Source organism: Amblyomma americanum, chromosome 5 (assembly GCF_052857255.1).
Source record: "Amblyomma americanum isolate KBUSLIRL-KWMA chromosome 5, ASM5285725v1, whole genome shotgun sequence".
NCBI lineage: Eukaryota > Metazoa > Arthropoda > Arachnida > Ixodida > Ixodidae > Amblyomma > Amblyomma americanum.
Window position 1 is genome coordinate 40,897,650 of NC_135501.1, and position 27,952 is coordinate 40,925,601.

A 27,952-nucleotide genomic window follows, 5' to 3' on the forward strand; every position below is an offset into this window, starting at 1 on the left:
TTAGATAAGAAAGCAAATATGTATGCGAATGCTCTAGTGGTCTTTTTTATCAGCATGTCACTGTTATTTCCCTTTGCACGTTGTGGGGACCTGCCCTGCAGCCCCCCCGAGTTTGCTTTCCCGCGAGGCACCGTGCAGCGGCGGTCTCACCTCGAGGCTGAGTGCGTTCCCTTGTGAGTTACATTAACTGGCAAGAGAGGGCGCCGGCATCGCTGCACGGAGGGGGTGCTAGGGGGTGCTAGGGGAACTACAGAATGGGTTCCGGAAACAAAGGAGGTTGGAGGACAATCTATTTTCATTGACACAGTGTATAGAAATTGCGGAAAAGGAACATAGGCCCTTATTGCTAGCATTTCTGGATATTAGGGGAGCCTATGACAACGTTACTCAGGAGCATTTGTGGGACATATTGGGCACATTGGATGTGGAAAATGGAGTAATTAATCTTTTAAAAGATATATATAGAGGTAACAGAGTGCTCATAAAATGGGAAAAAAATGTATCAGGGCCTGTAGAGATACAGCGGGGGCTTAGACAAGGATGTCCTCTGTCCCCTTTGTTGTTCATGTCGTACCTGCAAGGTTTGGAGGCCAAGCTAGAGGGGAGCGGACTAGGTTTCAACCTATCTTTTTTCAAGCAAGGCGAATTGATTAAACAGACATTACCGGGACTAATATATGCGGACGATATAGTGATAATGGCTGACAACAAGGAAGACCTGCAGAAGTTGTACAGTACAGAGGGAGATAGATTAGGCTTCAAGTATAGCAAGGAAAAATCTGCAGTCATGATATTTAATGAAGAGGGCGGCGAGCATAGAATACAGGAGTTCGTGCTAAAAGTAGTGAATGAGTACAAGTATCTTGGGGTGTGGATAAATAACAGTGTTGAGTATCTGACAGAGCATGAAAAATATGTAATGAATAAAGCTAGTAGGAATGCAGCTGTCATGAAAAATAGGGCACTGTGGAATTACAATAGGTATGAGGTGGTAAGAGGGATCTGGAAAGGGGTGATGGTCCCTAGCCTGACCTTCGGGAATGCGGTCCTGTGTATGAGGCCAGATGTTCAAGGAAGGCTGGAAATTAGGCAACGGGGAGTAGGGAGGTTAGCTTTGGGAGCACATTGCAATACATCAAATCAAGGGGTACAGGGTGATATGGGATGGGCGTCTTTCGAGAGCAGAGAGGCTAGCAGTAAGATAGCATTTGAGGAACGATTGAGAAGGATGCAGGAAAAGCGGTGGGCTAGGAAAGTTTTCAGATACCTGTATATAAAGAATGTTGACACGAAATGGAGAAAGCGAACTAGAAAATTGACAAGCAAATATCTGGACAGCAGTAAGGGGGCAAATCAGCAATTATCGGTTAAGAAAAAGGTTAAAGGAACAGAGAGAGCTTTGTGGAAAACAGGGATGCTGACGAAATCGGCACTAGAAACATACCGGACCTTTAAACAGGAAATTGTCAAAGAAAATATCTATGATAATTGTAGGGGAAGTTCTTTGTTGTTTGAGGCCAGGACTGGAGTTTTGCGGACTAAGACGTATAGAGTCAGGTACCAGGAGATAGACACTTTGTGCATTGCGTGCGGAGAGGAGGAGGAAACAGCTGAACACCTGATACTTTTCTGTAAAGGGCTTCACCCTACAGTGGAAGGCAGCGGGGCTGACTTACCCAAGGCAGTGGGGTTTAGGGATAGTGAAGGGAAAGTGGATTTTAAGAAGTTAGAAGTAACCAAGCGGAGATTATCTGATTGGTGGCTAAAAGCAAGACAGGAGTAAAATTTCACAAGACATGGCTAGGTGGCTTGAGCCACCGCCCGATGTAAAGGGTTCAGCCGTATCCATCCATCCATCCATCCATCCAGATTGCCAAAGCTCGCGCGCGGGAAAGGGGGGGCTTGGGGCTGGCATCGTCGGCACCGGGCGGACGTGTCGCTCGCGGCTCCGCTCTTCGCCGGCGGGCTTAGGAGCGACGGGGAGACAGGCTCCCGTACTCGTCCCGTCCGGCCTGCGGAGTTTATATCCCTTGCCCTAGCGCGGGCGAACATTCGCTCGGAACCTTGCTGGTGAGTCGGACGACCTTGATTCATTAGCGTACCTTGTTGCTAGCTGGCGTTATTGTTTCTGTAGCAATAAATGCCTGTTTGTGTCAGCCAATGTGTCGTTCCTTTGTTCCCCCAGAGCAAGGCCCGCCGTGGTCGGCGAGCTCTCGGTAGCGTACGCGAGCACGGGGTGGGGTTCGGGCGGCTTTGAACCGTGTCAGCCGCGATTGAGTGGGGAGAACGTACTTATCTTCCCCATTCAAACCCACATCTGGCGCCCAACGTGGGGCCCGCTCTTGGAACATTGGACGACTGTCGGTCCGGTTCGAGGAATGCTCTTTGTCCGGACTTGACAAGTACTAGGCCTAGAGTGAATTTTGATCGCTAGGACCTGCGGCATGCTTTCTTGGGCGCGAGGTGTATTGCGTTGCAGCATGTTTGAACTTTTCGACATGCTCAGCACATTTTTTTCCCTGGAGTTTCTTCGCGAGAATCACTTGGTCCGCATCGAGGGAGTGCAATGCCTAGCGCCCGCGGAGTTGCCGAGCCCGAAGCGAGTGAGTATACGGAAGCCGCGTGGGTGGTCTGAGTTTCTGTATATATTTTCTCTACTGTCTCTTTTTCGACTCTGGGAGTCGCGGCTCTGGGAGCCGGGTGGCCTGGGGCCACGGGTGCCGCTACGAGCTCGCTGGTATTGCAGCTCGGCACCGGGCGCTCCGACACCGTCCGATACGGTGGGCGCCGACCGCTCAGAAGCTGCTTTGTGCAGTGAGCGCGGTAGGATCACCCCACAAAGCTGACATCTCCTCGCGGCTGCGCGCACATAACCCGTTTCGGGTCTTTGTTGTGGTCACGGTCGTTGTCGGAGTGGTAGTTAGGCCTGAGGCTTTCGGAGCTGCCTGCACCACGTTAAAAGAGACGCGACCACCGGACCGTGTCATTGAGAGGGGGCGCACTTTGCTGCCCGCATGTTTTTTGTTTGTTTGTTTGTAACCTCGCACGAACAGAGCAGTCTCGTTCAACTCAAGAAAGAGCTTTGTTCACTCGAACTTTGCGTTTGCACAGCCGCCGACACGTTTTGCTAGCGAGTTAGGCATTGCGCCACGAGGCCCTTGCGGATGCCGTTTCCCCTCCCGTGGCCTACGTTAAAGGCACGCCGAGAGCGTTTCGGCAATTTTGCAGATCCGGTGGAGCCATCCCGGCTTGCGGTACGGTGCACATCGTCTCGCTGCCACCTGCTGCTACGGAGCGGCCTGTATCCTGTTCGCCGCATCCATCCGGGGCAGCTGTGGCGAGACCAGTCAGCAGTCACCTCCGGCTGCTGCTGCCCTGACGACTACTGCAGGATCCTGGCCTGCAGTTTTCCCACCGGCCTTCGATTCGCGGGCCTGCGGACACGGTAGTCAGCGGGCCATGCGAGTCGTCCCAGCGGAGACCTTCACGCCGCCTTCGGAATACCGAGGAAGTCTGCGTGGACGCTGTCGGTGTGACCTCCGCTGCAAGACGTGCCTCAAGGACATGAAGACCAGGAGACTCCTCCATAGCATGTACCTTCAGGCGCGTGGGTCTATTTAAGGTTGGGGGGATGTGGGGACCTGCCCTGCAGCCCCCCGAGTTTGCTTTCCCGCGAGGCACCGTGCAGCGGCGGTCTCACCTCGAGGCTGAGTGCGTTCCCTTGTGAGTTACATTAACTGGCAAGAGAGGGCGCCGGCATCGCTGCGCGGAGACTGCCAAAGCTCGCGCGCGGGAAAGGGGGGGCTTGGGGCTGGGATCGTCGGCACCGGGCGGACGTGTCGCTCGCGGCTCCGCTCTTCGCCGGCGGGCTTAGGAGCGACGGGGAGACAGGCTCCCGTACTCGTCCCGTCCGGCCTGCGGAGTTTATATCCCTTGCCCTAGCGCGGGCGAACATTCGCTCGGAACCTTGCTGGTGAGTCGGACGACCTTGATTCATTAGTGTACCTTGTTGCTAGCTGGCGTTGTTGTTGCTGTAGCAATAAATGCCTGTTTGTGTCAGCCAATGTGTCGTTCCTTTGTTCCCCCAGAGCAAGGCCCGCCGTGGTCGGCGAGCTCTCGGTTGCGTACGCGAGCACGAGGTGGGGTTCGGGCGGCTTTGAACCGTGTCAGCCGCAATTGAGTGGGGAGAATGTACTTATCTTCCCCATTCAAACCCCACAACGTGTGCGTGCCACAACTGTACTGGAGACTGCAGTGCAACAGGGAAAGAGGGTCCTACAAAAAAATATATTTATTTCATCATCATGGCGGAAAATCTTCAAGCGCCGACCAATCGTTAAAAAGGATGACGTTTCGGCCCCGGCTTGCGGCGGCCTTGTTCACAATGAAAGAAAGACAGGAGTGAAGGTAAGTTATATAGGTTTCATGGTATGACGCAAGCAGCGGGAGTATATCGGGGGTAGATTGCCTTCGTTGCGATTAAGCGTGTTTGCCGTCGTCTGAATATAAAAAGATTCTAGGTAAAGCCTTGTTGTCTTGCTCTTTTCTTTTCCGATTATATTCGAGCCGTCCCAGTCGAGGTCATGGCCCTCAGAGGTAGCATGATCAGCCAGTGCGTTTGTTGCCACGCGCTTGTTCTTGACATCATTGTGGTGCTGCTGCAATCTTTTCCGAAAATCACCTGTTTCACCGATATAGACATGCTCGCAATCAGCGCAGGGAACCCTATACACGATGCCCGGGAATTTTTTTTTTATCTTGTCTTTCACTGTAACCAACGCGTGTCGCAGCTTCTGCGTGGGTACATGTGCGACGTCGACTTCGTACGACTGGAATATGCGGGATAATCTTTCACTTACTCCGGGGACGTAGGGTATCGGAATCCTTTTCGTCTTCTCTCGCTGGGGTTGCTGTGGCGGCGGGAGAGCTAGGCGATTCTCGGATTTTCGTATAAAAGAACTGGGATAGCCCGAAGCCATCAGGTCACGGCGAACGGTGTCCAGATCTGTCTTTTTCTCTTCCAGCGTAGAGCAGAGGTTCTCCGATCGGCGGACAAGCGAGGCAACAACGGACTTCTTGTGACAGGTCGGGTGTACGGAACTGAAGTTGAGGTACATGCCAGTGTGCGTGTCCTTCCGGAATACACTGAATGATATTCCAGGGCCGTCGCGTTTCACCAGAACGTCCAAAAAAGGCAGACGGCCATCTACTTCCTCTTCCGTGGTAAACTGTATGGCCGGTTCCATGCTGTTCAGGTGCAAAAGGAATGTACTCGCAGCCGATTTCTTGATTATGCAGACACAGTCGTCCACATAACGAAGAAAGACTTTCGGGCGCAGTGTGAAGCATGAAAGGGCGCGGGACTCCAGTGACTCCATTGTCAAGTTCGCAGCGGTCACAAAAATTGATGCTCTCATAGCCGTACCATGAACCTGTTTATATATGCTCTCCTGGAACGTGAAATAGGTGTTTGACAAGCAGAACTGAAGAAGTCTGCTGAGGTCTGGAACTTCAATGGGTGTTCTTTCCGGTAGGGTTGCATCCGCCTGGAGCGCATCTGTGCAAACCTTCACGGCCAGGTCAGTGGGCACGCTCGTAAACAGTGACTTCACGTCAAATGACACCAAAATTTCGTCGTCCTCTACAACCATGTTGCGAAGCTTTTCAATGAAGTCGTGTGAGTTGTGCACGTGCGTTTCGCTTTTACCAACCAAAGGGGAGATAACACGATGCAAATAGTTCGACAGCTTGTGAAGCGGGGAGCGGGTGAAATCGACTATTGGGCGCATTGGGTTGCCTTCTTTGTGGATCTTTGGCAGTCCATACAGAGCGAAAGCGGAACCATTGTGGCACAGGAGGAAGTAGTAGAGGGACTTGTGTTGTGGCGGGACAAAGGAGAAGACATCAACCAGAAGTTTCTGCATGTCCCTTTGCACCTTTGAAGTGGGGTCCCGATTAAGTGGCATGTAGGTTATCTCATCTTCCAGCATGCTCGTCATCTTGTTCACGTACTCTCGTTTGTCCAAGACGACCGTTGTGTTTCCCTTGTCCGCGGGCAGGATCACGATGTTCTCATTGCCGCGCAATCTTTTTAGTGCCTTTCTTTCTTCGGGCAAAAGAGGATCAAGTCCTTGATGCCGGTTCAGCTTGGACAGCACGCTGACGACACGGGTGCGTGCCTCATTGCGACGGGACGGCTCCACATTCTTGACCGCAGTTTCCACGGCGCATACCATCTTTTTTATGTCCGGCTCTGGTCCCAAATTGAAATTGAGGCCGAGGCTCAACACTGAGAGCTCAGCGTCGTCCAGTTTCTGTGACGAAAGGTTGTGCACAGTGGTGCGGTTAGCAGTTCTGGAAATGTCCATGCGACGAGGTAGTAGCCTTTGAAGCTTTCTCTTGTTCACGGCTTCGTCACGACGTGAGCGGAAACCAGCATGGAAGTTGGCGTGCAGCTGGATGCTGGCAAAATCATCGGGGCACTTGCACTCGAGCCGGCGGCGTGCGAAGAAGGCTTGGTTTTTTAGTGAGCGGACCTGTTCTCTGCAGACCATGATCCTAGCTTGTAGAAGAAGGCGTTCGGCTTTCGAAACAACGTGAACACCAAAGCGGCTTGCAACGGGCCTGTTCAGGACGTTCTGGTGAAACGCGACGGCCCTGGAATATCATCCAGTGTATTCAGGAAGGAAACGCACACTGGCATGTACCTCAACTCCAGTTCCGTACACCCGACCTGTCACAAGAAGTCGGTTGTTGCCTCGCTTGTCCGCCGATCGGAGAACCTCTGCTCTACGCTGGAAGAGAAAAAGACAGATCTGGACACCGTTCGCCGTGACCTGATGGCTTCGGGCTATCCCAGTTCTTTTATACGAAAATCCGAGAATCGCCTAGCTCTCCCGCCGCCACAGCAACCCCAGCGAGAGAAGAAGAAAAGGATTCCGATACCCTACGTCCCCGGAGTAAGTGAAAGTTTATCCCGCATATTCCAGTCGTACGAAGTCGACGTCGCACATGTACCCACGCAGAAGCTGCGACACGCGTTGGTTACAGTGAAAGACAAGATAAAGAAGGAGAAGTTCCCGGGCATAGTGTATAGGGTTCCCTGTGCTGATTGTGAGCATGTCTATATCGGTGAAACAGGTGATTTTCGGAAAAGATTGCAGCAGCACCACAATGATGTCAAGAACAAGCGCGTGGCAACAAACGCACTGGCTGATCATGCTATCTCTGAGGGCCATGACCTCGACTGGGACGGCTCGAAGATAATCGGAAAAGAAAAGAGCAAGACGACAAGGCTTTACCTAGAATCTTTTTATATTCAGACGACGGCAAACACGCTTAATCGCAACGAAGGCAATCTACCCCCGATATACTCCCGCTGCTTGCGTCATACCATGAAACCTATATAACCCACCTTCACTCCTGTCTTTCTTTCATTGTGAACAAGGCCCCCGTAAGCCGGGGCCGAAATGTAATCCTTTTTAACGATTGGTCGGCGCTTGAAGATTTTCCGCCATGAACATACCCGACCAGACGAGTTTCCGTCGAACCCTGGATTTCATTTCATCATCAGCCTTACTACACCCACTGCAGGGCAAAGGCCACTCCCATGTCTCTCCAATTAACCCTATCCTTTGCCAGCTGCATCCACCCTTTGCCTGCAAACTTCTTAATCTCATCCGCCCACCTAACCTTCTGCCGCCCCCTGCTACGCTTACTTTCTCTTGGAACCCACTCCGTTACCCTTAAGGACCAGCGGTTATCCTACCTTCGCATTACATGCCCTGCCCAAGCCCATTTCTTTCTCTTGATTTCGACTAGGATGTCATTAACCCGTGTTTGTTCCCTCACCCACTCTGCCCGCTTCCGATCTCTTAACGTTACACCTATCATTTTTCTTTCCATGGCTCGCTGCGTTGTCCTTAACTTAAGCTGAACTCTTTTCGTTAGCCTCCACGTTTCTGCCCCGTAGGTGAGTACTGGTAAGATTATGCTGTTGTACACTTTCCTCTTGAGGGAAATTGGTAAACTGCCACTCATGATCTGCGAGAATTTGCCATATGCGCTCCACCCCATTCTTATCCTTCTAGTTATCTCCCTATCATGATCCGAATCAGCTGTCACTACCTGCCCTAAGTAGACGTATTCCGTCACAATTTCTAGGCTCTCACTGCCAATTGTAAACTGTTGTTCCCTTGCTAGGCTGTTGAACATTACCTTGGTTTTCTGCATGTTAAATTTTAGACCCATCGGTCTGCTCTGCCTGTCTAGCTCATTGATCATGATTTGCAGTTCTTGAGTGACTCAGCAAGGCAATGTCATCAGCAAATCGCAGATTATTTAGGTATTCTCCATTTATTCTTATTCCCAACTGTTCCCAATTCAGGCCTCGAAATGCCTCCTGTAAACATGCGGTGAACAGCATTGGCGAGATCGTGTCTCCTTGCCTGACGCCCTTCCTTATTGGAATTTTATTTATTTTTATTTATATTTTATTTATATTTATTTATTTATTTTTATTAAATTTTGGAGACGGAGTTCTCTTGGAAAAGGAGGTCTCTTACTTTTGTACACACTGATACATTTATACAAACTTTCATACCTGTAGCAGAGGCTGTGGGGCAGTGGAACATCGAGGTAGAAGGCCAGGACAGCCACCATCTGGGCGGCGTACATGAGCCCTGCTGATAGCGTGTAGCCCACGTTGCAGGGCTCCTCGGGGGCGGGCCACGCGCGCTCCTGCTGCTCTGCCACTGCACACAACATTGCATGACGGAAAGGGGGAATCAACAGGCTGAGAAACGGGTGGCCACAAACACACTCACTGATCAGCTCAGTGAACTGGTACACAACCGTACCAGTATGACACACCAGTACTGGCACAGCTGGTGCATCTGTCAACGATGATTCTGTCTGAATGCACATGGCTGTCTGCTAGTCACATTTATGTGGTAGCCGTAGACAGCATGCACCCCACAGGCATGAGGTTCAGAAGACTGGGAAAAGAGTGGCCATAACTATACTCGTGAGTAAGGCTTACATGTTCCTACCAGTAATGATTTTGCAATGATTTTGTGTGAGCAAACACAGCTGTACTTCAACACATGCAGGCCGTCTGCGTCAACTGCTTTTGTGCTCATTTTCATGCAGTTCAACACGATGAAGCACACATGTGGCTAAACAGTGAAAACTGCATTGGGATGGCATTGGGGACCCACTGACAGACACTGAGGGCATACACAGTGCTCTGTTCTGATGCCATTGAGAAAGGCCACCTTACCGTCGAGAAATGACCAGTCGCAGAGAAGCCACAACAGCATTCTTTGCTGACACATGTACAGACTTGAGCGTCACCTGCCCACTGAAGACTTTCTGCAGTAAGTCATCATTCCACCATAAGTGCGTACCCATGGCCAAAAGCTGTTTACTACAGTCGTATCTTTATTAACCCTTAGTGGGACAGCAGGACTCACGCTGCCCCACTTGCTTCAACTGCCGACAAATTGACAACGGTGCTCCTATGTGCCATATTTTTGCCCCGCCTCCCAAGTACTACCGAACAATGAACCAAACCATCCAGCACGTTTCTCCCCTTTCACTAATAGGCTTTCTTGGTGTCATATGTTTTTACAAGCACGGGTGTGTACACTCTGACATGGCCCATATTGGTGGGAAAAATAAATAACTGTTTTTCAAATTAAATTTTTAAAATACTGCTTTAACATATTTCTTGAAATAATTTTCAATCCTACTATAAATTTTCTTACATGTGGAAATCATCGATGTAAGGATATTTACCACATTTAGTGATCTTTTCACAATGTCGTTCGCACAGATGTTTATCCCTTTCTTCTACAAAACCAGTGGTCAAAATGGCTTGACAGTGATGTCATGCACTTTCTAGAGCCCTTATGAATGGTATTTTAATACCTATATGCACATGAGACACTCATACAGCTTGCGCTTTACAGAGGGTTAAAGATATCTTTGCCGTAAACGAAAATAAACATACCGTCATCTATGTAAGATGAAATTGGGTCCGCCGGTACTGCCTGGGCTTATACTATGCATACAGTAAAAGGTCACTAATTCGAACTTTAAGGGACCGGGAAAAATGTTTGAATTATTTGAAATTTCCAATGATCGAATAATCCCCAAAAAAACTGTCAAGAACTGCCTACATCATGGTAAATTTATTTGGTGAAAGACTGGGCATTCGTTGCCTGATTCTGAGATGAGAACAGCGTGGCAGTGACTATTTTTACGAATCCCATCAATGCTTTATTGCAGCATACTATCAGGAGCACTGAAGCAGAACCACTCTCAAATCTGAACAACCTCCTGCATCCTTCACGGTGCAAGGTGGTGGCACTTCCTTGCTACCGCATCACACCCACCATGAATGGAACCACTGCGTGCGAGAAAGCTTCACCGCACAAATTGTGAACAGCACGTGACGAGCGCGAGCACGTTTCTGGTGCGCTGAAACCAAGCAGGCTGAAGTGAAGGAAACGGCTCAGTGGAGCGGAAGAGGTGAGGGGAAAAAAAAAGAAGAGGGGAAAAGCAGTGATGCGCCACTCAGCATCTGAAACGGTGCTCAGCTGGGTTAGCTTGCCTGGCTGACGCTGGCTTGTCAAGCTGCCCTTGCTGCGGGCTGGCATGAAGCTCAGAAAAGTGAAACCGAAACTAAGTGGTTGAATCGTTCTTGGAGACAGGGCTGTCTGTTTTCCGTCATGCCTGCAATCTCGCATACATCAGAGGTGCACGAACAACTCAGCAACTTGGACCTGAGGTTTTGAGTAGGGCTATACTGACAATCTCTTGCCATGCCAGTCACAACTGGGCACAGCCTTCCTTTGGGAGACCCACAGCGTCTGAATTAGCAAGCCGTAGGAATACATGAGTGCTGGACAGGACCGAGCCAGCGGTTGAAATCATCTGCATTTCCAAATTAACAGGGGTCGAATTAACAAGCTTTTACAGTATGCAAATTTGTTATGCCGGGGTTCTACAGCGTATGTATGAGCAGGCTTCCAGCACACAAGATGTGGTGAATGCACAGTGGAACGATCCAGCTGGTCTGGCAGCCTTGAGGGAGACGGATGACGCAAAAAGCAATACGGACTTCGCAGTGTAGGCTTGTAATGACTACCGACCAAACTCGTTATCCTACAGTTTTTCTCAAAAAAAGGCATCCTGCTTTTAATTTGAAAACTAAACATTTTGACAGATTTACCTGTCTGGTTGGGTTTGAAGACTTATAGTAAACTTATAATAATGCACATCTCCAACCAAAAATGTTAACCAGTCGCTTTTAATGTTAATGTTTCAATGTTAATGTTTAATGTTAATGTTTAATGTTAATGTTTCAATGTTAACCAGTTAACCCAACGTTTCGAAGCCGACTCGATTTCTTCATCAGGGGTGACTGAGGGCAGTAACTAGCGTCTTTTAAGTATGGAGGGGAGGGGAGGGGGGCTGAAAAGAACGACAGCTGTGACGCGCAAGAAGCGGGGGAGGGGGAGGGGTTTTAGGCTGTTAGTCACGCTGGCGCACTGCAGGGAGGTGCTGAATGGCGACTTTTTTTCGCTGCGTTGAAGAGCGAACGGCTACCCAAAAGACTTTATTCAAAAAACCATTCGACGTCAAAAACACAACATTCGTCAAGAAATCAACGCACAAAGACCAACCCCACCACCAAAATACGTCACTTTACCTTATGTCGGAGGTGTCAGCGAAACCATCGCCTGAATCCTGAAAAAATCGAGTCTCCAGGTTGCGCACAAGCCCACAAACACTGTTGTGCTTTGCCTACTTGTTCCCAAAGACCGGCCGCCGAGAGAAAGAGCCCAAGGCATTGTCTACCAAATTCCATGCGCCGACTGCGACGCAAGCTACATCGGCGAAACCAAAAATTTCAAAGAAAGAATTCGGCAACATAAGAACGACGTGCGCAAATTCTCAAGACAGCGCAATCCAGTAGCCAAACATTCCGAGGACTCCGACCATAGAATCAACTTTGAAGAGACCCGCATCCTCGGAACCGAAACAAATTACCACAAGAGGCTCCTTCTGGAATCCTCGCAAATCCAAACCACCCCGAACAATATCAACCGCACAAAAGGAAACCTGCCCCCAGTATATGCCCATGGACTTCGTTCTTCAACGCAACGAAAAAAAGTCGCCATTCAGCACCTCCTTGCAGTGCGCCAGCGTGACTAACAGCCTAAAACCCCTCCCCCTCCACCACGTCTTGCACGTCACAGCTGTCGTTCTTTTCACCCCTCCCCTCCGCTCCATACTTGAAAGACGCTAGCTACTGCCCTCAGTCACCCCTGATGAAGGAGCCGAGTCGGCTTCGAAACGTTGGGTTAAAGTTAACATTTTTGGTTGGAGATGTGCAGTTTATTATAATGCTTTTAATTTACCTATTATAAATAGGACCCTTCATTTCCGGGTTTTTTTTTAAATTTGTGCAGTAAAAATCGGGCGATATTTTTCCAGCTTGAATTCAAGTTAAAATCATCTTAATCAGAAAAAAAATTTCCATAGTTTGTGCTTTCCGGGTCACTTTTTCGAGCAAAAGACAGTTTACTATAAGAGTTAATTTTTTTGCTAAACAAAAAATGCCCCATTTTTTGCTCTTTACTTTGTAAACATGAAAATCATTGTCCCCACTAAAATACTGTTTACCAACGATCTTTTTTTTCCTAATCTATTACAAATATATTTAGTGTAGTTTGCCTGTGAAGCACTCCCCAGTCTGAGCAAGACTGTGGCTTCTGTTTCTTTGTGCAGTGTGAAAACATTCAACATCATAGCAACGATTTTACATGCGACGTCCTTGTATCAGGGTGTCGTTAGTGCAGGCAGTGCTTCATACAGAAGCCTTGCTTGTAGTCATGTTTTGGCCTCTCACCTATAAACAGACCTTTTAGAAGCTATCCTCAAATTCATCATCAGCCTAATGAAAACAAGCGTTAAAGAAGCTTGAGCTACAAGTTCATTGAAGATACCCCTCTAAAATAAGCACTGGATGTCCTAAAATTTCCTTGTGGTGTTTTCAGCCCTGTGAACTGCAAAACCAACACTGTTTAGAAGGCCTATTTTCAGGGAGAAATCGGACTTACCCGATTTTTAAGAAATGCGTCCCGAGTGCAAGAATTGGGCAAAATCGGGTTTTACCCAAAAACGAAGGGCCCATATCACAGCCTGATTTGCCTAAACTATATATTCTTCACAACTTACAAAATAGCATTTACTCAGTTGAAATATCACCAGTCATGTGACATTGATTAGTTTGGTTTATGGAAATTTAACGTCCCAAAGCGACTCAGGCTATGAGGGACACCGTAGTGAAGGGTCCGGGAATTTCGACCACCTGGGGTTCTTTAATGTGCACTGACATCGCACAGTACACGGGCCTCTGGAATTTCACTTCCATCAAAATTCTACCACCGTGGCCGGGATTGAACCCGTGTCTTTCGGGCCAGCAGCCGAGCGCCGTAACCACTGAGCCACCGCGGCGGCTTCTCATGCGACACTGAATAATCAGGGTGCGGAGGAGGCATGTGTAAGCATGCCGTTAAGTATCCGCAGCGAGTGCAGAGCGAACGTAGTCCCCCAATTAGAAATTGTGAAGCACCGCTGGTTTGCTGATGACACTGCCTCGTTTCCAGTGGGGTTGCCCCCAAGCGGGACACTTGAATCTGGGTGGGTGGATGATGAGACTCACGCCAGTGGCAGTACTGGGAGTAGTCCCCGCTGGTGGGCAGCTGCACCCCGACTAGGGTGTAGCAGCCTTCGGTGCGTGCCAGGTGCACCCAGCGGCCACGCACGTACACCGTCTGCTGGGCCTCCTCCAGCTCCCGAAGCTCCCGGCCACCACCATCACTGGTGCCACTGCACACGCAGAGCCCAAAACTTGCCAACCTCAGGTACAGAAAAAGGCCTGCACTTCGTCGCCGGCTCGTTTGTCCAGTTCAAAAAATGTGCTTTTACTGCAGGTGAGTCATCTTCCAACAAAGCAGGGGCACCAATGTGATAAATTAGATAATAAGGTCAGGCACATTTCATAAAACAAAATGCTATGTCCTGATACAACAATCACTATCATCATGAGAAAACCCTTCAGGAAATATATGTAGTATGTTCATAAGTGAAAAGAAACACACGGTGGTCACTGGTTTTGAGCACAGATACTACACTACACAACTGTCGTATAATCCAAGTTGTTGACCTATTCCAAATAACAAGAAATTGTCCGTAAACTTGCGCGCCTATGAGACTGCAAATACTAGCAGCCCCTTCTGGAGCACTGGCAGTCACACAACACGAAATGGAGTTGTACAAGCATAAGCATATTTCGATTGGAACTTGTGCGTTCATTATCCTGACCGATGGTCCAAAGACGCTTTGTGTTATAGCTCAGTGCAACCACCATTTCAGCTGCTTTAGCCGCTTGGTAAGGGCTTCTTAGGATCCCATTCCCAATGGCCACCCCAATCAGTGAATAGCCAAAGGCACAAAAAGGCGACGCTGGTATACTACGAATTTTTCGTCACTCTGTCATTCCTTGCATGGTGCTGGCTCCTGAAGATCAGCAGATAGAGGTGTCCTATACACAGTCTAGCATTGGCTACTAACAGCCCCTTCAAACTTCTGATCAGTCTTTTCCTGTCACAAATATTGTGATGCCTTGGAGCAGCGGTTTGCAATCTTTTTAGCCTTGGAGAACCTCCAACGGCTTTCAAAAGGTGCTGAGAAATGCTGTGTACCTTCGCTTCTGTTCCCTCCTGTCTTACATGCATGGCCCCTCGATGAATGTCCAAATTTCATCAATTACGACTACGTGCGTAGTGGAACAGCCTGCAATAAATACTTACATTATGGCCAGTCTAAAAATAATGTGACCGAAAAGAAAGACAGGGGTTCAAGTGCACCTGAATTTAGGTGCTCAGGGAACACAGGTTGTTAAACGTTGCATCCCTGGAGATATCTGCAAGTTCCATGACTGAAGAACCAGCCCACCTGTCGGGCCAGGGGTGCTCCTCGATGGGGAAGATGTCGCGGGCCAGGTCTCCGACGTAGGCGCGCACAAGTGCCTGGCGCCGGCGATGGCACTCGACCAGCTGCTGGCGCTTGTCCTCCAGGGACTCTCGCAGGGTGCCCAGCTGCTGGCACCGCATCGAGAGCCGCTCCCGCACCCACCCCGCATCCCACTCGGCCGCCTCGCACTCAGTACGGGCCTGCCGCAGTTGCCGCTGTCCTGTTGTCACAAAAGAGGGGGGCACAGCTGGCCAGTTTATGCAGGGATGCAAACGTTTATTTTATTTATTTGTAGATACTGCATGCAATCCCACATTGAGGGTAGGAGAACAAGATATCAGACATGGCAAAGGAAAAACAAACATCAGCAGACTGAAGGAAAACATGTAGGAACAGAAAACGTCGGTATCGAAGAACATTGCCCAACGGGGGAAGCAAATGACAGTGATGATTGGAAAACTTCAATGTCACTGTGGTTACTCCAGTCAGTTGCCATGCTAGGAAAAAAATATACTTGTAACAGCTATTGCATGGATAAGATGGAGTTACCGTTAAAGCATGCCTCTGCATCGTAGCATATCCAGTTAAGAAGGATATTATTTCAGAAAGGTCGGCTGTGTATTGTATAGTGCCTTTAATTAATTGAGATAAGAACTTAGGCCGACTGATGTGATTTCTGTGACTTACTGATGTCAAGATTAAAGGGTCACTGAGGATAACTCCATCCAGATTTTGTTATTAGTGAAAATCGATTCTGTGGCTATTTCTGGCCACGTTGATGTTCGTCTGGCATCAAAAGGCACATGCATTGCTGAGGAAATTGGACTTCAATTTTTTTTCACCGCTCAATTGAAATTTGATTTCAAGACTGCAAAAGGACTCTATGATCCCCACTTGGAAGAGAATGGCAGTGCAACCTAGCCTCTGGGATCCATGCATTTAAAAACTGCACTGATTCACTGCAATTTAGTTGAAAAAAAAAGGGGGCAGTGATGATAACACCTGTTTTTAATTTTAATTCTTTTTACCATTTTCTGCTTTTAAAAGCCCAGCCCTGCTTTTAGTCAAGGTAACCTATTTGCAATCAGAACATGGTAATCTACTGATACTTTTGAATAAATAGCGTGCACTGAAATGACAAACACAGGAAGAAACTAGAGAAGAAACAAGATCACGTACCAGCTAACCCACCAGAAAAGTCCTTCTATTGACACAAGCCAACTTCAATTTGACTGCAGTGTCCCTTTAAAAAATCGAGATTACTTTTTAATCTTGTGGGCTATAGCTTTATGTGAGGCTCCACTCCTTGAGTACCAACAATCCGGGGGGGGGGGGGGGGGCATGTGCAAAAAGAAAAGCGTGCCAAGATATTGTGCTAGAATTTCATTTCATATCATCATGTCTATGTCTATATTCGTGAATTATCTTTTAATGTTTCATACTATTAATTTTAAAGTGTTTCATATTATGTATACCTATCATCCTGCTACTATAGAAAACCTTAAGCTCTGGCCACTGCATCAATTAGCTGTGCACAATATATTTTATAATCGGTTAAGCATATATTGTAGCAACACCTATCAACTGATGTTGATCAGTTGTTCAGCTGACACTGGTCTGTTGGCAAGCACATGGTTACCAGCAGACAACTGCCAACACAACAACTAATCCACAATAGGGGACAGCTTGGTTTGTTTGTTTTGTTTTTTTGGGGTGGGGGGGGGGGGAGGGGAAGGAAATGGCGCAGTATCTGTCTCATATATCGTTGGACACCTGAACCGCGCCGTACGGGAAGGGATAAAGGAGGGAGTGAAAGAAGAAAGGAAGAAAGAGGTGCCGTAGTAGAGGGCTCCGGAATAGTTTAAACCACCTGGGGATCTTTAACGTGCAGAACCCACGGGCGCCTTAGCGTTTTGCCTCCATAAAAACGCAGCGGCCACGGTCGGGTTCGAACCCGGGAACTCCGGGTCAGGAGCTGAGCGCCCTAACCACTAAGCCACCGCGGCGGGTAGGGGGACAACTTCAAAGCATAAAATTGTGAACCTATTTGCTGTGCATTTAAAATGGGCTCTATAAGGGGAAAGCACGCAGTGTTCCGCCCTCTAAGTGTAACGACAACAAGTGGGCATCATAGAAGGGTGGTTCATAACAGGGGTGTAGAACACCATGCCCCATAATTAGTGTATAAGAGATGCATAAAAGTTGTTGTGCAAGAAAACATGACAAAAAGCAAATACAAACAGCACAAGGCTTGTCATGAAGTCATGTTGTTGCTTGTCTGGTTTGTGCTAATGCCGGCAGAGGTGCATCACAACTATGTTATTAGAGCAACTATCGACTCAGTTACCATATTCACTTGATTGTAACGCACACCATTTCTTTTTTCTAGAAAAAAATCACCTCAGATTTACATGTGTGTTAGAGTTGAGTATGGAAATGAATTATGCCAGCAATATCCTGTTGTCTTCCGCATCACAAAAATGGCGGCTTTGTAGTTCTTACACATCGATGTTACCAATATCGCCTACCACTCTCTTGGATATCGAAAGGCCCCACAAGCACCTGAAGTATTCCGTCAGCAAGGCACCATAATATTATCGGTGAGCATCTTGGCGCATTGCCAAGGTCTGCACTGATGAAGCTGATGAGGGTGCGAAGGAACGGGACAAAAAAACCAAAAACCTTAAAATAAGGTGATCTTGAGTACAGAGGCAAGTGGTAATCGAGTGGCCTCATGCGTGTATTTTTTTATCGAAGCATGACAATATGGTACGCATTACAACTGAAGCCATTGCACTTTTTTTTCTGATTTTGAAAACTTGGTGCGCATTACAATAGAGTAAATGTGGTAAATACAACACCATTTACTTGTGCTGATGACTGCAATATAAGTCTCAAAATTCATCAAATATGACCTACAAACAAACCGTTCCCACGCAATATCTTCATAGCTCAGCTCTTTCATAACAAACTAAGCAGGCTGAAATCAAAACTCTTAATTAATTAAAACTTCAAATTCATGATGTGGTTCAGTAGCATGCACATCTTTTGTTGGAGCTAAAATACAGCACAGTGCGATTTCAACATGGAGAAGTTGCAAAAATTTGTGCCATCATCAAACACCACTAAATAACAAAGTAGGACCTACAACTGTCCTCTCTGTGAGTTTTCTCTATCAAATAAAGCACTAACTATGTCGGTGATGGATCTAGGTCGCATCCTCACCACTTCAGTGCCACCTTTTCAGTAACCAAAGCCCAGATCTGGCCTGTCCTCTCAAAGTCTACACTTTGAGATGTCTGCTTTCCAGTGCAGTGCTTAGCTAACATCAGCACGTGACACAACTACGCATACAGCTGATAAACCTAATGCTGTGCTAATAGTCACACAATTATGTTATTGAAATTTCAAATAACTGAGCGGGTGCATGGTGACGTCATTATCTGCACCTGCATCATCAGGCAAAACCAGCCACTTGCCATACGCATTGTGTGAGGTACCCCGAGCAAACAGGCCAACCAAATTCAACAAGAAAAGGCAACAAAGCTAAGGAGTGAAAACCTGCTCTTGGATGTTTGATAACGCTGCATCACCAACTGTTGCTAGCTGTTTCAAGAGACCACTAGAACATGTGCCCAGACAGAAAAGCTGCTCTCTCCCTATGTGAAAGAAGGTGCCTTTACTCCATATCCATGTGGGTGGTCCATGCATCAAATTTCATGTTTACCTCTAAGAAATGCTTCCATTGAAACAAAATGCACTTTTGTAGCTTACTTAGGTCACACACACATAGACTACACATTTCTCTATTACCTGAGCAGTACAACACAAATGTAATGTGGTGTTGAGCATACATATAAGAAACTGGCCTGTTCCCCGCAATAACTGAAATCCAGCATTAATCTGCTTCCAGTAGGAACTACTATTCAGAACTTATCCTGTGCATAACAGGGTAACCTAACGAGTTAATAATTTTCTTTCTTCTTTCTGCGAACCTTTATCAGGCCTGCTTTCTATAGTGTACCTAAAAAGCTAGAGGCCTTTCGGCCTCTAGCTTTTTGCAGTGCATATGCAGTTCTACAACATTCCCAAGCACATTTCCCCCACTTTTCGTCCCCTTAACAGAATTTCCCCTGATTAATAAATTGGGTAAATGATACATGACAGTGGGTCACCACAATTCTGGGTTTGGTCCAGCAGATGACTCACGCTCCTGAGCCTCCGACTTGAGGTCCTCGAGGACGATGCGCAGGTAGGCCACCTGGTCACGCGTCCGCTGGATGGCCTCTCTCTGCAAGACACCCAAGACAGATATGGCCCACCGTGCTCAGTAACAAGCCGCATTTACACGAGTGCGACAGTTGAGCATCGCACTTTGTAGCGTATGTTGTTCAGCCAATGTGTCCCCGTCTGCATGAACCGCACCAAGTCCCACAATAGGCCCAGCCATTGGTGTCTCGTGATCCATCTGCCTCTGCTACCAGGCAGCCTGGGTAATGCAACCAATGGGTGACAGGCAGGGGGTCCTATTGGCTATGCATAACCAGCCTACATGTTCCATGAAAGTGGACTTGACCTTCACGATCTAACTACACCTGGCAAATGAGCACTGCGCTCTCCTAGAGGTGCTTAATCCCCGTTTACATGAGTGTGACATGCGAGAAGGTTGAAACAATACCCTACTGTTGTATTCATGTAAACGTGGCTACAAACATATATTCCTGCTTACCTTTTATTAAAAAGCTTTAGAACCATCAAAGATGGACATCTGCATCAGGGTCACAGCAAAGAGAGTGCTGACAAGGCTGAGCATCTTATAATAAACCCCAATATGAAGTCAGTCAACATTAAAGGATGACATTTGAAAGAGACAAAACATGCATATTTTGCTCAAACTAAAGCTTTCCTAACAAAAAAAAAATAATAAGGATAAACATTAGGTGTAGGTGATCTTAAATGCATTACAGGGGATTTGTATCTTACAACAGGCAAGTTGACTTCACGGATCTGTCTGCTGTAACACTCAGGGCGTAATAAAACAAATTAATTTTTATTTGGTGATGACCCCATTCAACGATAATCTGAAGTAACCAAAAATGAAGCTGGCATTTTTCTCATTCAGCGAATGCAAACGTGAATACCCAATGGACAGGTAGTATGCAATGTGAAAAATTCACGCGAGCTCACAGAAGCTGCCCCAGATAAGATCACAGCATGAGAAACCTTAAAAACAACTTTTATCAAAAAAATGCCACAAAGCTGTGAAATTCAGCACAAAAGATTCCTACACTAGAACTTTGTTAAAATGCATGAACTTAAAAAAAATATATCACAGTACATTAGCCACGACTCTATTCAAAGGTTTTTTTTTTATGCCTAATAAGTAGAGTTTTCACACATTCTCAAACAATCCCCATTTGGAGAGGTAGCAGAATCGCAACAGGAATGCAAGCTACTCACCAAAGCCTCCTTCTTGAGCACGGGTGCCGACATCTGTAGAATGCTGCAAGATGGAAAATAAAACAGCATTAGCAGTACCCTATACTCGGTCCTGCTTGGAATGATGAATTCAGCGTGACAGCTGCTGAGCAACCTCTCAGCCGTAGGTACTACGCTCTCAAGCAAGCCCAGTCCCCATCTCACATGGTGCTTACAGTTAAAGCATATAACACTGACGATGCCACAAAACTCCAAAGAAAGTGCCTCAAGTAGCTGTCACTACGAGGTGCTTAGAATCTCTGAGCAGTCATAACTCATAAGCAGCCCAAAATAAGTTACAGCTAAAAACTCCGCCAAGATAAGAGGAGTCCCAAGTGCATGACCTGCAAGCATCATTGATTCCTGTTTGATTATTCTATGCACAGAACACAGCAGGACGCCACATCATCAAATCTGACGACACCGACAGGGGTTCTGACTACCTAGCAAAAAGGACCTGTAATGAGAACTTAATCATAGCTACTAACATAACAAATGTACTTGCACAATAAGTTTGCCTCCGCATTGGTCATTACAACTTGAGAAATTTGGCCACAGTGTGAATTTAACCCATTCTAATAAAAGCGCCTCCCAAATGCGGCCGTCTGTGACTGGCTCCTTCTCCTCTTCCATACAGCAGCTCTCCTCCTCTGTGGTTGATTATCGGCCTACGCGCCTGAGGCCAGCAGCACGGGTGGCACCCTGCTAGCCTCATGGTGTGTCACCTGATAAAGCTGCAACAGCTGTCGCTGAAAACCGACTGTCGCATTATCAAATGCCTCCCCAACAACACTGCCTAAAAACATTCACGCGAAAGTAAAATTTGCTTGGTAAAAACCTAGGCTATGGCCAACTCCTTTCAAGATGAGAACTCCGGAACAAAAACAATTTTTCGAAGTTTTTTTTTTTATATATATAAGCGAGATTTATTGTCTGAGGACATCAATGGGCAAAGTTGTGATGAAGGATGCAGTAATGATTAAAGTAGTGGAAAAAGGTTAGTTCCATCAAATGCTTCAATCCATGCACATTATCAGGGGTGTCGGAACGAGGACTGCTCCATAATGGCCTCCACAACCTCCTCTCGGGGCACGACGTCATAGAGCTGGAGCTTCTTTGCGTGTGGTGTTGCAAGTGAGGAGGGTTCATTGCAGAAACAGCACATGAGGAGCGCATAAATGCCATGCGGACAGAAGCGAGGAAGTGCGCATTGGTGCCGAAGAGGCATGACGCCTTCGAAAAGACAAAGACCACTGACCAGACAATTATCGTGGAGCAATTGCTCAGCTGGCTGATAGCCACCATTGCTGCGGGCTGGCGGCAGTCTTGAAAACGAAGATATGTAGACGGACACTTCATCGACGGGGCTGATAACACGCCTAACACGCCTGCCGTTCTGTGCATGTCAGAGCAACGTGGCAAGCAGTGTAATGCGCAGTTCAAGCATGAGGTCCAATATCTGGACAGCCGCTCAACAAGGTGCCACGTTGGGAACCTTGTCAAATTAACCGATGCCATCCCCAGGATGTCCGAATAAATGAGCTTCCAACGCCATGGACTTACATAGCAAACTAGCAGCAGTCGGCCACAGTCCAAATGATCTAAATTAGCAGGGGTGTAATAAACAAGGTTTTACTATAAAGAACAAAATGTAGTGGGCCCCAATTGAAAGGTCAATATGGGCTGCACTGATATGGAACATTCTCAGCAGAGTCAGGCCAGGGTCACCTTACCACGGCTGATCTCTCCACCTTTCCTTTCATTTAATTGCTCTCTCTCTCTCTCTCCCCTGCCAGGGTTTGAACTAAGTGCTCGCCAGATTTTCTGTGACCTGGACACCTTATTGTGTAGCAATTGCCACCCCTCCCCTACCGTTGATGAGGTGCCGTCACAGCTTTCCAATTTACCAGGGTCCTCTATTATCACTGCTATCACTGCAGATTGACACAGCGCAACGAAATGAGGACGAGAAGAAACACGAAAACACAGGACGGGCACTGTGTCAAAGAAAGTATGCACCAACTAGCCCACACCAGAATCCTCTTAGTTTTGACCTATGTCATTTATCTTCTTATCTATTATATCTTCATGCTGCAATGTGCGCTACCTCATCTGTTTTGTTATTTTGTCCCACATGTATTTTCCTTTTTTTTCCACTCTGTCCAGGGCCTGTCTCTGTCCACTGGTACTATGAAGAAACAAACAAAATTGGTTGGTTTTTGAGGAAAGGAAATGGTGCAGTAATTGTCTCACATTTTGGTGGATACCTGAACTGCACAAGGAAGATGGGAGTGAAAGAAGAAAAAGAGAAAAGAATGCCGTAGTGGAAGGCTCCAGAATAATTTCAACAACTCCTGCGGTGGCTTAGTGTTCAGGGCGCTCGGTTACTAAGCCAGAGTTCATGAGTTCCATCAGGCCACAGATGGAGGCGGAATGCAAAGGCGTCCGTGTGCTGTGCGATGTCAGTGCATGTAAAAGATAAATAAACCCATGAGGCCTAAACTGTGGATGCCTGCCTCGGTGTAAGAGCAACAGTAGCCTAGCAGGGATGGTAATAGCAATGATAAAAAAACCTTGGTGGCCTTTTTAACCACATTCTTAAAAAAGAAAATGGGACAGTACTTGGAAGTTGGCCCAGCTCCCGAAATTCTAAAAAATCCCAAAATTTTTCAATTATGCTCACCCGAGAAAATGGACCAAGGTGGATTAGTGGGTCAGATTAGTACAACCCCATATAATAATCCAATGAAAGGTACCTGAACATTGTAGTCCTCAGGTTTTCAAATTTGGTGATGTCACAGCCCTCTAATTTGGCGATGTCACGACAACCTAAATGTTATTGCATCTCTAACTCAAGTGGACCAGGCGTAGGTGCCTTACCTGCTTTCAAGAGCCGCCTTGTGCCTCTGCAGCCGCATCAGTTCCAGCTTCTTTTCGGAAAACCTGTTCGCAGCAATGAAAAGTCCTGCTTAGGGCTTAGCACTCAAACATCTAGGAGCCTTGAGCATGCATCGATGGGGTGGTGTTGTGCCAGTGCTAACCAAGCCAGCCGGTTACAGCAAGTTCAATGGCACTGTACACGATAGCCACTGAGACCACCTAATTGACACATGGTCCCATAAAAGTGTGTAATAAAGCAACAGGCGCATCTACTAGCAGGCACAATGCACAACTAAGACGAAGGGACACATGAAAACAGACAGACACTAAGGTGGAAAATTGGGCACGCTGCACGATAGGTCTCTGTGAATGCAGTCCGAATGACAGGATGAAGGATGGACAGCCTAGATTAGCACAAGTGCTGACTTCTTTTTTAGTCACAAAAGCCCAATGTCTGAAGCCTGCTTTGTCGCACGCTGCCAGCCTGCCGGGTGTATATGTGTGCATGCATGCATGGACACACACACACATGCACGCACACTGCCTGCCATGTCAGGTGGCAGTACAATAAATAATTGGTTTCTTTGAGAAAAACAACCAAGGTCACACAAGTCCCACCGATGGCAGCACCTGCCTTAGCACAGCAGCGGTACATCGTTTAACTGCTGTTGCTACATAATTGCACCACGAGTGGTATGAGGACTCCCAACGACCTATGCATGTAAAGTAGAGAATGGCCAATTTTGTATGTACCATGGGCATTGCCCCGTTAAGGCTATTGAGTTACAGCTTTAAGGCGGAGCTTAAGTCTGACTTTGCCCATCTTGCATGACCTTGGAAACCGAGCCTCTAACAGAAACCAAAACTGAAGTGAAACCAAAGTGCTGGAGCACCCAATTCCCATTTCGACTAACTACGCTAAACTTTCCGTCATTTTTTTGTAATTACATATTGGTGGTTGTGTATGTCTAGCCTACATGTACTTTGTCCTGCCTTTAGCGCTGCATTCCCAAATGCCTGTTGAACAGACTTGCCCAGCTCACCACCTTAGACCAATGTGGTTGTGTCTGTCTTCTGGCATATATTCTTCTTAGTTGTGCACAGTGCTCCTGACCAAGAATGTCGGACAAATAATGCTGCTGCTGGGGCTAATTGGTTGAACGTCTTCATTTCTGCGTGCCCTTCGTAGTTACGAAGAGGTCAGGGCAAGAAACAATCGCACACTCAAACAAAGCATGGACTTACAACTGTTTATTACATTCTTTACTACACATTCATGCGTACACATTCATGACATGCATCTGAAAAAGGAAAAGAAAAGCCCCAAGGGGGGGGGGGGAGCAAGTATGTAATAAAGAGCTGTAAATTCGCACACTGAGTGCATCACTTTTTCCCGTCATGTTCTTTTCATAGCCACAAAGCAGTGTCAAAACACAAAAACGTCACACGTCCCATTGGCTCAAACTGCCGCTTTACTGAGAGAGCAGCTGTTGGCAATCATTTGGGGCCATATGGGCAGATGATTCCGTGCCTCACCTCTCGGGACAGAGGAGCTGGGAGTGGGTGAAGTCGCCGTTGCGGACACACTCATCACAGAAGAAGTTTGAGCGCAGCTGGAGGCAGACACGGCATGACATGACCCCTCCGTTGGAGCTGCGACTGCTCTCCGAAGATGAGCTCGGAACGGGGAACTCGCGCGGTGCCCCCGCAGAGCTCAACTCCAGCAGGTCCATTGCAGGTTCACCGCTGCAGCACCATGCCTAGGAGTGTGGCAGCTGTGGTAGCAGGCTGTGTGGTGCAGCCCTAGAAGAGATCATTAGCCACCACGTCACCATTGCTATCATCAGCCTATCTACATGTACTGCACAACAAAGGCCTCTCCAATATCTCTCCAGGTGATGGTAAGACAACTCTGTTTGTATACTTTTCTCTTGACGGATATTGGTAAACTGCCATTCATGATCTGAGTACCTGCCAAATGCACTCCACCCAATTATTGTTCTCCCAGTTATTTCACTCTTGTGGTCCACATCTATGGTCACTACCTGCCCTTATCATAGGTATTCCTTGGCGCTTCCAACAGTTTGCTACCTACTTTAAAGTGCTGTTCCCTTCCAAGACTGTTGTACATTACTTTAGTTTTACCTCCACTTTCTGGAGCAAGCAGATGCTGATGCCAGCCCATTTCCTTTCCCACATCATCAAACAAATTATTACGTTATCGAAGTAAACAACAATAACCTACAGCAGCAAAGTGGTGTCCAGGCATACTGTATTTAGTCTGACATTTACTTTCCGCAGCTGGGAATGTGATTATTCACTTAAGAAGCAGAAGCAGAGAAGACACATGTCCGAGATCTTTCGCAGCCAATGGCAGTCTGTTTATTCAGTATAGAAATGCATGTATGTAAAGACTGGAGCAGCAGTTAAGATTGCCTGTATCGAATGTGTACAGACTGCACCATCCATAGTTTATGTTCAACTGTTGTCCTCTGCAAAATTAAAACTACAACTGAGCACGGAAGAGGAGGAACTATAGTTCAACAAACGCTCAGAGCTGAAATATTTAAAAAGAAAGAAAAAATCGACCATTACACACTCCAAGATGTTCTGTTCGAGCTTCCGACAGGAAAAATGTTCCACACAACGCACACCAGAGCACTTGGGAAACAATCAAGAAAGAGTTCAATGAGCACACATCATAAAACTGAACTTTGAAAGCGATTTCAACTAGCTTTCCTTTCTGCGCTCAAAATCTAGTTTCTAGCACTCAAAATGACCCAGAATAGCAATAATGGCAATATGCATGTACCTTTAGTGTTGTATACACACGCCGTACCACCCCGGATACCGGAAAAGAAACCCTGTGACGCCTTGTTCCGACTTCTGCACAGGTGGTATTCAAGAACAGGGCATCAGACGTCGCACGTAGAGTGCACGCCGGAGCAGCAAACGACCAGCTCGACAAAACAAGCAAGCTACACCTCATAATGAAGCTCGAAGGCACCTAACTACGCCACAGTCACATCGTCCGACAACTCACAATAACGGGGGAGCAACTTAGAAACCGCATTGGCACGTACGCCTTATGCAATGTGGCAGGCACAACGACTATTTATGACCGCGGATCAATGGAATCGGGAGAACTGAACCGAACGAAAACTGAAGCTTCTGCTAGCTGGCGTTGAGCATAAGCACCGCGCAAGGACATGACATCTCGCACGCTTTTGCATCAGCCTCTGGCAAATCGGTCACCTGCGCATCAGCTGTGACCTAACCGCGCACAAAATGGTACCAACGCCGACGATCGAACCCTTGTCTCTCAAGCTGCAAAGTGGCCCCGTTCACGCAAGGTCACTGTCGCGCTCTCTGTCACTGCCGCGGCAGAACGTAAACAAAAGCAGCGCGCACTTCGCGGCAAAGCGCTGCAACCGACTGCGCGTCCGCACCAAAATGCATCGGAAAGACATACCAGTCCACCGAAACATATGCTGGCAGTTCGTGCTGTGTACAGCGCGGGAAAATACGTCCAAAGACTAACTCTGAACGGGTATAAAACAGCTGAGCAAGATACGCTCGAAGCACCCAACACATGTGACTTTGGATTTGGCTCGACCTCTGACTACGATGGATTTATTCTTGTTCACAGCGCGTTAAAGCACAGGGACAGAAAAAACACAGAGGACGACGCCACAGGCGCCGAACTTCAACTTTACATTACCGGGACAAATATACGCGGACGATATAGTGATAATGGCTGACAACAAGGAAGACCTGCAGAAGTTGTTAGACATATGCAGTACAGAGGGAGATAGATTAGGCTTCAAGTATCGTAAGGAAAAATCTGCAGTCATGATATTTAATGAAGAGGGCGGCGAGCATAGAATACAGGAGTTCGTGCTAAAAGTAGTGAATGAGTACAAGTACCTTGGGGTGTGGATAAATAACAGTGTTGAGTATCTGACAGAGCATGAAAAATATGTAATGAATAAAGCTAGTAGGAATGCAGCTGTCATGAAAAATAGGGCACTGTGGAATTACAATAGGTATGATGTGGTAAGAGGGATCTGGAAAGGGGTGATGGTCCCTAGCCTGACCTTCGGGAATGCGGTCCTGTGTATGAGGCCAGATGTTCAAGCAAGGCTGGAAATTAGGCAACGGGGAGTAGGGAGGTTAGCTTTGGGAGCACATGGCAATACACCAAATCAGGGGGTACAGGGTGATATGGGATGGGCGTCTTTCGAGAGCAGAGAGGCTAGCAGTAAGATAGCATTTGAGGAACGATTGAGAAGGATGGAGGAAAAGCGGTGGGCTAGGAAAGTTTTCAGATACCTGTATATAAAGAATGTTGACACGAAATGGAGAAAGCGAACTAGAAAATTGACAAGCAAATATCTGGACAGCAGTAAGGGGGCAAATCAGCATTTATCGGTTAAGAAAAAGGTTAAAGGAACAGAGAGAGCTTTGTGGAAAACAGGGATGGTGACGAAATCGGCACTGGAAACATACCGGACCTTTAAACAGGAAATTGTCAAAGAAAATATCT

At 47.3% G+C, this 27,952-nt stretch overlaps 2 protein-coding genes across 9 annotated transcripts in view; one reads left to right on the plus strand and one right to left on the minus strand.

The window, feature by feature from the left end:
- Positions 1-27,024, minus strand: part of Atg14 (autophagy related protein 14) — a 64,909-nt gene extending 37,885 nt beyond the window's left edge. For 2 of the 6 annotated variants that reach the window (XM_077664790.1, XM_077664791.1), the window contains exons 1-8: positions 26,879-27,023; positions 24,943-25,209; positions 23,407-23,469; positions 20,509-20,551; positions 19,258-19,339; positions 15,031-15,268; positions 13,736-13,902; positions 8,603-8,753 (exon numbers count right to left, since the gene is read on the minus strand). In XM_077664790.1, the coding sequence (XP_077520916.1) occupies positions 8,603-8,753; positions 13,736-13,902; positions 15,031-15,268; positions 19,258-19,339; positions 20,509-20,551; positions 23,407-23,469; positions 24,943-25,139 (941 nt within the window). In that variant the 5' untranslated portion in view covers positions 25,140-25,209; positions 26,879-27,023. Of the gene's footprint in view, positions 1-8,602; positions 8,754-13,735; positions 13,903-15,030; positions 15,269-19,257; positions 19,340-20,508; positions 20,552-23,406; positions 23,470-24,942; positions 25,210-26,218; positions 26,293-26,878 lie in introns of all 6 variants that reach the window. The other 4 variants (XM_077664788.1, XM_077664787.1, XM_077664793.1 and 1 more) reach the window with 4 other exon arrangements.
- Positions 1-27,952, plus strand: part of LOC144132405 (uncharacterized) — a 273,566-nt gene that overhangs the window by 84,281 nt on the left and 161,333 nt on the right. The window lies entirely within an intron of this gene.